This window comes from Notothenia coriiceps, unplaced genomic scaffold (genome assembly GCF_000735185.1).
Source record: "Notothenia coriiceps isolate Sejong01 unplaced genomic scaffold, NC01 NC01_scaffold00006294, whole genome shotgun sequence".
Lineage (NCBI taxonomy): Eukaryota > Metazoa > Chordata > Actinopteri > Perciformes > Nototheniidae > Notothenia > Notothenia coriiceps.
The window spans coordinates 26,670-40,601 of NW_011338995.1; the positions used below are offsets into that span (position 1 = coordinate 26,670).

At 40.3% G+C, this 13,932-nt stretch overlaps 1 protein-coding gene across 1 annotated transcript in view; it reads right to left on the reverse strand.

Annotated features, from left to right (window-relative positions):
* The window catches only part of LOC104943585 (serine/threonine-protein kinase ULK4-like), a gene marked incomplete at its 3' end in the record, with an annotated part of 39,973 nt that overhangs the window by 25,623 nt on the left and 418 nt on the right, over positions 1–13,932 (reverse strand). The window contains exons 2-4 of the mRNA XM_010769036.1: positions 4,737–4,898; positions 4,001–4,186; positions 2,424–2,551 (exon numbers count right to left, since the gene is read on the reverse strand). Of these exons, the coding sequence (XP_010767338.1) occupies positions 2,424–2,551; positions 4,001–4,186; positions 4,737–4,898 (476 nt within the window). The remainder of the gene's footprint in view (positions 1–2,423; positions 2,552–4,000; positions 4,187–4,736; positions 4,899–13,932) is intronic.

The following is a 13,932-nucleotide window of genomic DNA, read 5'->3' on the forward strand; positions in this document are numbered from 1 at the left end:
TTCTATTCCAGACAGAGTTGCGGACTGACCATCCGTCACACACGTTGTCCTCCCTAGAGCCATGTGTCTTACAGTAGGCTTGGTTGTGTCTTGAGTACTATGTGATATGCCTGTTTCACAAATCATTTCTGCTGTATACAAACCTTTTAACACTTTAAAGCCTGTCAACCAAGGTTAATATAAAAGTAGGTTCATAAACACATGTTGTCTGACGCATAAATCGGTCTTCAACAACACAAAGTCAACATTATGTGAGGACCTCACCAACCTCAAATATAATGCAAGCTTTTTTTTCTAAGACTAAACTATTATGTCTTTGTAACTGTCTCTTTTTTACCTGCTATTCGCCTGCTTTTCTATCTATTTGTATGCTAGAATTTTGCCTGTAAGTCTTCCAGACATTTTTGTTCCGATTGCTAAATAAAGAGAGACAAACTTGCCACCTCTTTGTCAGTCACTGTGGGACAAAGCACTCTCACACAACTAACCTACAAGTGGCCCACTCTTTGTGTGTGTGACAGTGTCTGTTGAAAGCCATCACACTCCACTCCCAACGGCAATCTTGACACTTTCTCAGCGAGACGGCCTGCACAACTTTATCTCATGCAGACAAAAACACATATACACACAGGAACACACATACATTTTCACGCCACTGAGGAGCTAATTAAACACAGCGTGCCTGGGTGAGAGCGGGCCTGAAAGACGTGCGCCTGTGTGTGGTTGAATCATGCAGAGCGCTCGGTGGGAGACAGACAGGCAGGTCAGCTCTGACAGCTCTAACACAGTGAACAGAGGGAGAGCAAGTGAGAGGAGAGAGAGAGAGTGTGAGTGTGAGTGAGAGAGAGACAAGCAGCTATTTTTTATTATTATTACCAGCTGAAATTAGGCATTCATTAAGCACAATGACATGTTCAAGGATACATACTTCTGTCGAGATTTCATATGAACCCGCTACATGCTCAATACTCAATTAGTTCTGTTTTTTATGATGGAATTAGGACGCAGCATTTACTCTTAACACTATAAAGTCTGAGAAGTGTAAAACAATTAAAACATTCAATGGCTTTTGTTACTTGGCAACATATGAAACTACATATATACTGACATATAGGTTTTGTTATTCAGTGAGTCAAAGGTGTTACCAGGTTGGCACCTTGGTGACTTAAAATCATTCCTAAGACACAAACATCATTCATAAACCATTTGTTATGAAAACAAGCATAACTCAACCTTATTCTTTCATGGAAAAAATGGACAGTTCACACATATCAAATGTCAGAAAGGTATTGCTGTCAAAGAAATAAAGAATCTCAGACAAAGAGAGAATAAGTGAGAAGCATTTCAATAAAAGAGATAACATACTTAGCAAGAAAAAGAGAATGGGAGAAGAGAGTGCAATAAGAGAGACAGTTCTGAGGATTCATATGTCAGTAATCTGGAGCATCTTGTTCAAACAGCAATACCAACTGGTCATAAATTACATGGGGAATTGTCTCTGTATATATACTGTATATATATTAATATTATGCATATGCATCTGATCATGGGGGCTAAGAACATTCAGAGCTGCATTTCAAGTTGGCGTGGGGTGAAACACAGGACAACCAGCTAATAAACCATTTGAAGTTCCTGTAAAGTTACAACATACAGCAGAACAAACTGAATGAACAGGGTACATACATTTATATTATCATTCCCACGGCTGCTGTGCTAGTTAACGCAAAGGTTACGGAGAGTACAACTGCCTTGCCAACAGCCCCCGGCAGCGCTTTTTATGAAGGGAGCCTCCCTTCTCAAAGCAGTCTGCTTTAAATACCAGACAACTGTGTTGAAAAGCAATTCCTGAGTGCTTGTATCAGAATGTGGGAGGGATGTTTTAAGAAAAAGCACTCCACTTAATGCATGGCCACGTTTCTTGGTATTGTCCTAAATGTTTTTAACTCAATTCATTGTATAACAAGTCCATGCCAAGTCAATTGTAAAACTGCCAGTCTTGCATTTCAGTTTGGTAGGAATGAAACTGGTTAGAGAAAATCATGTCTTTAAGGGGCCCTATTATGCTTAGGTACAGGTTTCGTATTTGTATTTTGTGCCCGTCTTTATTTTTCTCATACTGCCGGTGCTTCAGCACCTCTTTTCACCCACTGTCAGAAACCAGAGCCTACTCTGCTCTGATTGGTTAGCTGGCCGGCTCTATCACGTATCACTAGACATATTGAAGGGATACAATCTCATAAAACCATTCATTACTAGGTCACAGTTAGTGACAAATTGTAAGCTACTTTTCTAGTTTGACAAACTGACATATGTAATCTGGCTATAAGCATATTTTAATTACATATTATTAGGGAAGAGACCTTGTCTATATGTATGAGTGAATGTGCAGGCCTGCATGTGTGTGGGTGTAAGTGAGTATTTACCTGTGCTGACAGCAGAATAGAAGCGTGTGTGTGTTGTCCTGTATCAGTAGCAGTAGCAGTAGTAATGCTTTGGCTCTTGTTACTGTGGATGGACTCTCTAGACAGCGTAGCACCTTCAACACCAAATCCTGCAAGACACAAACGCACAAACGAATAAAGCTGAACTGACAGGTTGTGTATGTTTCTGCTGCTGAACAGTCAAGTCAAGTTGTATATATGCAGTGTATATGCTTACAAGCCCAAGATGTTTGCATGGGAACATCGCATCCACAAAGGTTGAGTGTGAAGAGAAAACATGTTTGCACACTGTTCACAGCACTATGTTCTCAGGGTATCACATCATAAGATATTACTGCAATGTCTCCAAATCATGTATGCAAAGAAATAAGAATGCAACATTTTCCCTGAGGTGTTCAAAATAAATCTGAAAATGCTTCGACTAACTGGCTAAAACTTAATCAGCTCAGACTCCATTATCACACAACATGCGCACACACAACACAAATACACACAAAACAAACTTGTATGCCCACAGCTACTCCAGACATCCATTCACTCAGCATAAACTCTGCGGCAGTAACTGGTTGGGAAAATGTGCGACTGGCCAACATTCATTACCATTATCACCAACACCATACGCTTCTGACTGTGTGCATGTGTGAGAGAACGTGCATGCATGTGTGTTTATGTGGTTGCACACCAACTTAATTAATTTCAAAGCCCCGTAGTGTGTGCCTAGCTGATAAGTCCCTCCCCACTACCCATAATGCTTTGCTGAAGTAGAAGGCTGCAGCTCGTTAATTCAGCCAATTAGCCCAGATACTGACACACTCTGCAAATTAGTGTATGTGCATGCACACACACATACACACACACACACACAGACACACAGACACACACAGACACACAGACAGAGTTCTGTGTAAACAAACTCTTGGACTGTCTGTCTTTGTGCCAGGGGAAGGAGAGAGGAGCGATGGGGGGGTTGGAGAGATGGGGGGGTGAATGCATATCAGTGTATAATTAGAGCAGAGTTGATGTACTAACTTTGTATGCTGGTGTTAAATTGGAAATGCTCAATGCAAATAAATTCAGTTCTGAGTCAATTACCAATGCCAGACTCCAAGTGAAAAACCTTCAAATCAATTTTAGCCCGACTGCCTCACCAAGATTAGCACTACGTACGGTACTGTATACATACTAGATATGCTGCATTATGAACATTAAATAAGTAATTTATCACAAATTAGTTCACGCACAGTTCAGCAATAGTTCATGTACTGTGAGGAAAAAAAGAGAGGAAGACGTGAGTGAGTTGTTTCTCTTGTTGTGTTAAAATCTCCATATTTGTCACTTTCCTCTTTAACGTCTTTAAATAAATTGACTTGTGATGTTGCTACATACATTTCCAGTAGAATCTCTCCATAGCAATATCAATCAAACATAAGGGTAAAATTACGGTTGCTAGTGTTTAGGTTTTCTCAGTCCAGTTGATAAGTTATCTGCATGTTTCCATTTCACATTTTGCAGTATATTCTTACACTCTTATTCAGGTGTGCAAAGGCGTTTCTACGCACCGTGCTCTGTGTGACGCGGTGTGTTTGGATGGGTGAGGTGAGCAGGGCCGTGGCCATAGCAGTGAGCAGGTGCTGCTGGACCCTGGCCCCTGCTCCACCAACGCCCTCCAAGATGGCCGCAGGGCCACAGGTGTCAATCACTGCCAAGAAGACTGCTGGGAGCACCCGGGTTAGCCTTGAAAGAGCCTGGAGACAAAGAAAGACAGATGTAATGTATGCCATTCATGGATTGTGTTCCCATTTCACTCTAATGGTAATGCCTTAAAATAAGATGCATGTGTTTAATATTGAATAACATGGAGTGACAAATTACAACCTACTAATTAATTTTGTTTAAATCTATTGTTTTATTTACAACTTTGTTTATATGATTCACAATCGATGAATAGAGTATATCAATGCTGCTTGAAGGCTATGTTAATAGGTGTACATGTAGCCAATCTAGATATGTGGAGGGGAAAGCTTACATTTGTTTTGTCATTGTTTGTCATTTACCATGAGAAGGTCATCAATTGTTATTATTTGAGGTCGTTCAGGAGTGGCCCGACATAGAAATATTATAATACATCTAAAATCTATAAGAAGATGTTCAAGTATCAGGCATATTTGCCTGCTTTTCCTTTTCATAGTGCTTATAGGTCAAATATAGATGAAGTTTTGTGAATATGTTTTTTCTCCACAGTCACACATACATGATGAAATCTATAAGTGTGTGTTTTCATGCGTGTGAACTCACAGAGATAGCAGTGACTCTTACAGCCTCCACGGTGGAGTGAGTGAACAGGTACCACAGGGCAGAGCCTATCTCGGTAGTAGCCAGTTGGTGGGAGGAGCCAGAGACAGCACTGGCAATGTTCTCTATGGCTTTTGCAGCCATGTGATGAACTATGGGATCAGCCTGTAAGACAGACACAAACACAGAGCAAGCATATAAACAACGACCAACCAGGTATTTTGACAAGTACATTTTATTAACAGCAACAGATCCTTTAATTATTGGGATTTTGTCAATTAGAGCTGTCAAACACATTCAACACTTCTCAATGGCAGAGTATCTCTTAGCAAATGAATTAACAATGTGTAGTGTTTCATCACAATACATGATAAAGATGGCTGTAGTAAAGGTATTGTTAATACAAATTCCTGATTACACTTATAATAATATAACACAGCAAGAGCACTGTCCATGTACCTTCAGAACATTTGCTTTACAAATATTCAAACTATTTGAAAACTGAAACAAATCTTGTTTTCCTGGTGCAATGTAAGACAGATGTTTTAGGGGTCTATATAAATGTTAAGGATTTTATACCGTGAGCTGCTCAAAAACCTTGCAGCTCGAATCCAAAGTCCTCACACCAACAAAATGACACTGATGAGTCATGACCCTCCTTAGTATAGTTACCATGCATAGTAACTGTATCATGCAGACCAAAAGAACATCATGTATGTGCTGAAAAGCATCTGGCATTTACCCACAAGGCCAGTAGAAATACATAAGACTAGAACAGCCTAGTGGTGATGTCTTCTATTTGACTAATATTTGTAAAGATTAGCTTTCCTACTTGTATGTGATACAGTGTGCAAAAGCATCCCAATAGCAGAGCATAGCATGGAGGGTTGTGGATTGATTTTCTTGCATATAACGAAATGCCATTGTGAGCAAAACATTTTGCGGTTCACTTTTACAAGTTACAGACAGAAACAAATATTGAAAAATGTCACACACCAAAAGGCAGAAATGAACAAAGAACGTACGCAATCACAAACTGACAATTAGATTAGCTCCAAACACCACCTCGATACAAAAACGAGAGAAAGAGAGGTTGCGTGTGTGTTGGAGTTAGTGTGCAAGTGTTTGTGTATGTGTGTGTGTACTGTATGAGCCCACACCTTTGCCTGAGTAGGGAATAGTTGTTTGTGTTCAGACAATGGGGCCGGGCTAATGAAATCTCTGTGGCTGAGGAAATTAGTTTTTCCAGAAAAGTCATTGTTGAGAAAGACAGGAAGTAGAACAGAAGTGATTGCCTCTGTCAGGTTATTATTGTGTTTCACTGTGTTACATCACTTAGACGCCACTCTCCCTAGATATGAGATACAATAGTCTATTCACAAAACACATTTTGTGGCAAAGGTTCAGAATAACAGCTGAACACTAATTTCATCGTGGCAATTTATCATGGTAATTCTGAAAAGCGGTGCAGCTGAGTGATAATGACATTATTACACTATTTCATTGTTGCATATTCTACACATAACTGCACCAACTGTCACATGTTGAGATTATGCAATGTCTTTTTTTAAATCAAACTCACTCTTTGGAAATTGCCGATGCAAACGTTTTAGTTTTTTTCTTATCACACAAACGCAGCGGAATTCATCCCAAACAGGTTCACATTTTCCCAGGATCCACTTTTCTGTTGTCCAATCTGTTGGCACAGTATGTTTTCAACAGTCATAGATTGAGCTAAATATGACGGAATAAATAGCTTTTGTTTTGTATTATTACCCTCCTCAAAGATCTAGGTAGCAGGTCGATAATGTGATTAAGATGCTGGAATGGTTTAGAAAAGTGTTTACAAATAAAAACAATGTAATACACCTCAGTCATCATTATAGACATCCATGTCAGAGCAATCTGATTGTCAAGTCAAGTTTTAAACCTGGGAGTTTATCCTTAACAACCCATTTCAGATTCCATCTGCATCAACATATTCACTCTGAAATAAAAGCAAAATAATGTCCCTACCTGTGTCTAAAACAAGGTGAACGTTTTAAAAATAATTCTCTTATGGAGGAAAATGGAGCTCTGATCTTTTACAAATGCGTCAATGGTCAGGCTGTGATCCACACTTATTTTACATTTGATGTAAATGAAAGACAGCCTATTCATCCACATGGGAACCATAATGATGACTGAGAGCTAAAATAACCTACCTATTAATCCAATAGGACATTGTGCATTCAACACCAAGGGACTACGTAGGATGACAACATAATGAATCCTCTGGCACCCCTGCGGGAACCAGCAGAATGGACTGTTCCACGATTCCCCAGGCTAAGCGGGCCAGCTCACTAATGAGCCCACGGGGGAGCACCCACTGTCTATGTGTTTAATAGACTGTAGCCCTGCCAGGAGCTACACAGAAAGAGAAAGAGGGGGAGACTGGAGGAAGGAGAAAGAGGGAGAGCGATGCAGTGAGAGAGATATCCTTACATGTGGTGAGAAACAAGTAGCTCCAGCTCATGCAAGAAACTCCATCATTATGATGAAGAGAGAGACATGCAGGAGACCGAGGAAAGAGTGAGTTATTCTCGTTATAATTTCCCGCAGTATGAGCAACAAGTTCATCCAAGAAACACACTCATTGTGTTATACTCAGTGTCCTACTTAAACTTCACATCTCCAGAATGTCAACTAACTTAAAAGACGTTAAAGTATTTTTTGCAGCAGCTTCCCCAAAAACTTTGCTACAAGGTCATTGCAGTTTTCTTTTTCTTTGCAAGATTTGAATCTAAATACTGAGTCAGCTGTTATTTTGTAAACACAATTTAAATCATACGACCACAATCCTTTATCTCATAATACCACAACTCACCGGCAGCAGTCTGTATCCAATCGACAGACCAAATTAAAACATTCTAGGAGATGATGTTGCATTTAATTCAGTCTTTTTCCACCCATTAGTTTTTAAGTTGAATATTCAGATATCAAGGAGAACATGTTTGGATAATCAATCATTTGACAGACATCACTAACAAAGTGCCAGTATGTTTACATAATGCTACTTTTGTTGTTTTTAATGTGTCTGCCGTATGGCCATGATTTGCAACAACAATGATTTTGATACATTTTCATTTTTTGTGGAGGAAACCTGGAAAATGTGCTGTAATTGCTCTGGGATAAAACATAGTGGTTTTGATGGGTTTCAATGGGAACAGCTTTCTTCCTAAGGGTCTGAATGTATTATGGTATACATTTTATTATAGACTTTATATAGAAGCTTAGGTGGAATTCCCGCAAATTATTTAAAAAACAAAACAACTTCAATATTTTCCATAATGTCTGAACACAAACACATGATATGCATAATAAAGCCCAAATATGTCCTTTCAGTAAGGCACATGAGTTAAGACTAAAGAGATATAAAACTGTGGCAAATCATAGATTTTCTTGATTTGCCACTTGAAATTGGCATTGCTGAACAACCTTTAGTTTATCTTCCTCATGTATCCAGTTTACACAGGATTCCCATCTTTTTCATCAGGCTTCAACAGGACTAACTGGCCTCCTGGCAACTGGGCTGGAGTCAAAATCTCCCTTTTTCTGTAGCTCAGGGCTGACAGGTGAGATTTACAAACGTTGAAACCCTGGCTAAAAGAACATTGGGGAGAGATGAAAAGGCTAGGCGGACATGCAACAATAAAATCTTGTCTTCAAGTGTCCATCAGTGGATTAGTTTTATATCCAAACATGTTTGCACCTGGCCTCGGAGTCTAAAGTAGAAAGAGATCACATCACAAATACTACATCACATGACTTTGACGCAGGGTTTGTGTGTGCACGAGTGCGCGTGTTCACATGTCTGATGTGGTTTCCCTCTGTAATTAAAGTCCCTTAGAAGCCAGTGCACCTGGTTTTGAATGAGCCCCTATGGCAAAGACACAGACACCATCTATCAGCCTCACACAGAACATCTAACACCCCTAACAGCCACAGCCAAAGAGAGAGACAGCCTGTCTGATTAACAGGCTAGCAGACAGGCAGTGGGGCGTACAGGAAGAGGGAGGGACTAAACAACACAGCAGAAAAGAGCAACAAGTAGAGATGCAGATAGGCCAACGCAAAGAACACAGACAGAAAGACAGAGAAGCACATGTGAAACAGGTTAACCAGCAGACTGAGGAAACAAACAGATAAGAACAGAGATTCAGGTAGAAACAAACCGAAGGCAGAAGAGGAAAATAATGTGGCATGGAAAAAAGGACAGGCTAATATAAAAAGGAAAAAGAGGAAAGTTTGTTAAACAAATTAACAAAACAAAAAAGTAACTGTACATTATTATGTTATTTAATGTACACTTGTTGGAATGCGTGTTAAGGTGGGTGATGGTCATCTTATGAGACACAAGGGTAGGACCCATGACTGTCTCCGAGGGTCCCCCTCTGTTCTTCTCTCCTTTGTGGAAGATAGTAATAAATCATTAATAGGGTGTGTGTGTGATTTATGCCTCCTGGATCCTATCACTGTAATACTGTTCACACATCCTTTCTGCTGCACACACACACACACACACACACACACACACACACACACACACACACACACACACACACACACACACACACACACACACACACACACACACACACACACACACACACACACACACACACACACACACACACACACACACACTTTCAATCATAGGCAGCAGAAGCATCATCTTGTACAGACTCATAAATAATTTCCTGCAGCTCAAGTCTGGCCTGGAAAACCTGCCTTTCACTCCATGCCATCCACTCCCCCTCTCCAACTTCAACTCTCATGCTTTTTCTTCCTGACTCCCTGCCATCTCCTCTCCCTCTCCCACTGCACTGATCCTTTTCTCTCTCCCTCTCTGTCACTCTCTGCCATCCCCCACCCTCCCTCTCTCCACTGGTTAAACCACCACGCTTGCTCTGGCTCTGTGCCCCCCTAGTCGACCCTTACTTCAACTACAATGATCTCCATCCCACTCTCTAGTGCTTTACTTGTAAATCAGGAAAACTCTCAACAGCAGCGGAGGGGGCTGGGGTGATCCAGGGGGTCAGAAACCGCATCAAAATCAAACCGCCTGGAGCGCATTAGACAGGGTCTTGGCGCTGTATCTCAATGCTGTCATGTAAGGAACAGTGTGGCACTGGATTTACATTTAGCACATTAGCAAACAATCTCATTCACACTGCACACAAGAGACACCACTTCAACCAATATTAAGGTTACAGCTGGTCACCTATACAATCAGACAATATTTATTTATAAAAGGTTTTAACTAAGAGTAGCACACACATCGGATTTGTAGTTTATGCTCATGGACAATTTGAGAAATAATGATATTCAAGTGATATTTTCTCTGCTCCCAGAATTAAATCCACTATACTTTGTTGCAGTTCACACATATTTAATTTCCAAACCAAGGTCAAGGAAAACCAAGGGAGAAAATCAATGTTCCCGAATCTCAAATGGCTCAATCCAAGATTTGAATCATCTTTAAAGAGCAGTTAGCTTAAGTTAAAATATATTATTTAAAGCTGAACAAATCAATATTACTATATTTACAATGAATCAAATGAATCTTCTGGATGTTAAAAGGTGTTGCAATTTGTTATAAACATACAAACAATTGCCGCTTCTCAGCACAGCACTGTAAACTGTATTGGTATTATTTAATCTGGCATCTCACTGTTTTCCAATAGCAGCAAGAAGCTGAACCGGCTTGGCACCTCGCTGCAGACACATTTGATGGTAAAACACAGTCAAGCATTAAGCAACTTAAGAGCTGGATATTATGTTTCCCTTAGGAATTGGTGGGCTCCAAAATTGAGCTAAAATTGCAATGCGATCCAAAAGACTACATGTTAAGTGTGAATTTGATCAAATTCCAACATTAGCGGACTTCTCTTTTTTGTTTTGTTTTTTTATAATTTAATCAGGAAATAAAAACTGCAGAAAGGGGGCACAATGGGGTCTTAGTTCTCAATGGGATTGGCAGTACGAGCAGCCTTATGCCTTGGGCTATTTGTCAGCCTGGTTGAGAAAAATGATATTAATTCTCTGTCTATAACCCTCCCCCACTCTGTCTGTCTCTCATTAGATACTCAAGGGTGAGCAACCATATCTGCAGTCTTTCTGACCAGAAGTTCAACTTTGTATAACCTATGGCAGGATTATCCAGGCGGATCACAGCCTGAGTCCCTCATGTGTGCTGTCTTCTTACTGGCTCTGTCACCTTGTTTGGTTTAGCAGACATTTGATACAATCACTGCTAAATGTTGTTATTTCACACAACCCTGGATGTACTGCTTGTTATTAAAACATGCTATAATAAAATATATTATGCATTTCAGTTACAATGTTGTGAGCTAGAAATTACTCAAAATGTTTTAACATTAACAACTCATTGGCCCTGCTTTTTCTTTCCACCAATGTAGGACGAGTATATCTTTGGGTGGCATTGGCTCAGTCTCTAGGGACTTGACCTGGGAACCGAATTATTACCGGTTCGTCCCGATCGGACCAAAATAAATAGGTAGCTGGAAAGTTAAAAGTTCACCTCCTGGGCCCTGCCGAGGTGGCACTATTTGACGCCATCTCTGACATCGAAAGTGACCGGAACTGGGCCTGTGACAGTGGCAGTGACAGCGATGCTGAGGAAGATCTGACGTCAGAGCCCTCCAAGAACAGGTCAAGAGAGGAAGACGACGAGGAAGATGAGCCAAACAGCAAATAATTCAGAAACTAAAAGGTTTGCTGAAAGACATTTTACAGCTAGTTACAGTGACTGTAACACCATGTCTCCTGAAAGACGCTGTTTGATGTCATATTGTCTCTTTTCAAATACAATCAGTGAAAACTAAAATGCCAAAATCCGATGTATTCAGTATTGGACAGGTCTTGAGACATCGTACGGGGAAATGTTTGGTTTCACGAGTAGCGGGGCACAGAATAATCATGTGTTCTTCAACCAGAGACATTTTTTTATAAACATTTGTGTTGCACCTTAGGCACTAAAACACAAATTCAATTTTCAAGTTTAGATGTTCTGCCATTGTATTGGCATTTCTAATTTTCAGGGGACAGGGGACGGCAAAAAGCAGATTGCATTAACTTGCTTAACACAGCTGTCCATGTCTGTGAGTTGCACAGAGTTATTGATTTGTAGATCTTTGTGAAATAGGTAGTACATTGAATAGTTGCAGGGCAAGTGCTTCAAGTAGGTTGTACATTATTTCAGCCATTTATCATTTCAGTGCAATGTCAACTTGCATTGAACACAAAGGGAATAAGCTGCAATATGGCACTCAGGTATTTTAGTTTTATGTAGTTGAAAGAGCATCAGTAAAAAACTGCACTTAAAATGTCACTATCATTCATCATTTGAATTAAACAAGTATCTTTTGTATTTAAGCAGTATAATGAAAGCAGTAGAATGGCACAACCGAGTACACTTGTTAATTGCAAGTAATATTGTCATTTGATATAAAACAACGTTATTTTATATTTTCCTCCTATCGTTCGGTTGAGCCTCAGGTACTGTTGTTAGCAAGCTAAACACTAACATGGCAAAAAAAACAATGATAGCAACCATTCCTATGCTAAGTAATACATTGACTGGGATGAAGGATGGTTTGGTCGCCCCCCTGAGACATCAAGTTTTCCTATATTTCTAAAATGATTCACAAATGGCTATTCTGTATCAGCAATGATATAGTTATATCTCAACAGTTTGTATATATGGCTCTCTATAGACGTATAATACGCTATGGTATAGTGTGACCACCTTGTTAATTCCAGAAAATGCAACTCCCATGAGACACAGTTAGAATATTGAGACTGGTCTGTAATATAATAGCAAATACACAACAGGAACAACAGCCAGTCAGGGAGAGGGGAAAAGAGAGACAGGAAGGAGAGAGGAAGAGGGAGAGGAGGGGGGAAGGACAAATGGAAAAAGAGGGAGGCAGGTTGGGTCTGGGGATGAGTGTCTGGTCTCTAAGGCTGAGTGTGTGTGTGTGTGTGTGTGTGTGTGTGTGTGTGTGTGTGTGTGTGTGTGTGTGTGTGTGTGTGTGTGTGTGTGTGTGTGTGTGTTTTTCCGTCAGCCTTCTCTCACAGCTCAATAATGATAAGTAAGTCAACCTCCTTTCTCCTCCCCTCAACCCCGCTCCCTGCTCCCTGCTCCTGTCACACACTCACACACACCCCTGCTGTTCATCTCTCCCGCTGGTAATGAAGCAACAGTAGGTACTAGCTGACAACTGTGTAGACCAGAGTTTCATCTGTATTCATTCTGCTATGGTGGGCCGCAACAGGAAGACCACTTCTGCCTGTGACAGACAAAACAACATGCATCTTTCTCCGTCCCTCCCTCCACCTGTTCACTGTATCTATCAGTCTTACCACCCAACAGAATTGTTCTTATTCAGCTGCGTTAGTCCACTATGTAAGAACACGACAAAAGCTTTGTTATGGAATCACTTGGCTGTTTAACATGTGATACACAAATTAGAACAAGCACAACAAAAACTATGCAATCTTAAAAATATTTCTTGCACCTACATCTAATTAAGGAGGCACAGCATGTTGAGGTTAAGAAGCAGAGCATTCAAATCAAAATAAGACTAGGTTACGTTGAAATGTAAATATAAGCAGAATGAAGGGAAACATTTGAAGATAATTGTAATTAAAAGATGTAAAATAAACATGTGTAACTTCATGTCCGCCCTCTGATTGCAAAGAGGGCGGAGTCAGAATTGTCAAAAGCTTGATGCCAACATAGAACACAGTTTTATCACTGCAGACATATACTGTATGTCATTTTATAAAATAATGACAAACTAATATGAAATGGAAAGTATAATTAAATAGAAAAGGAGAGGATATAGAGAAGCGTTAAAAGAAATATAGCAGGTAAGCCAGCAACAGGGAAAGAGCGATCCATATTTCTGCTTGTGTTTCTGCTCCATCTACTGTGTATGTGTGTATCTGGAGGGTCCTAATTGCTGCTGAGGTCAGGCTGCTGAGCAGTAAAGGGCTGTGTTTGATGCAGGTAAGAGTGTGTGTGTGTGTGTGTGTGTGTGTGTGTGTGTGTGTGTGTGTGTGTGTGTGTGTGACTGCTCTGCATGCCCTTGACTTGCAGCTGGCAAACAACGCTTTAGGCCCCCACAGCTGC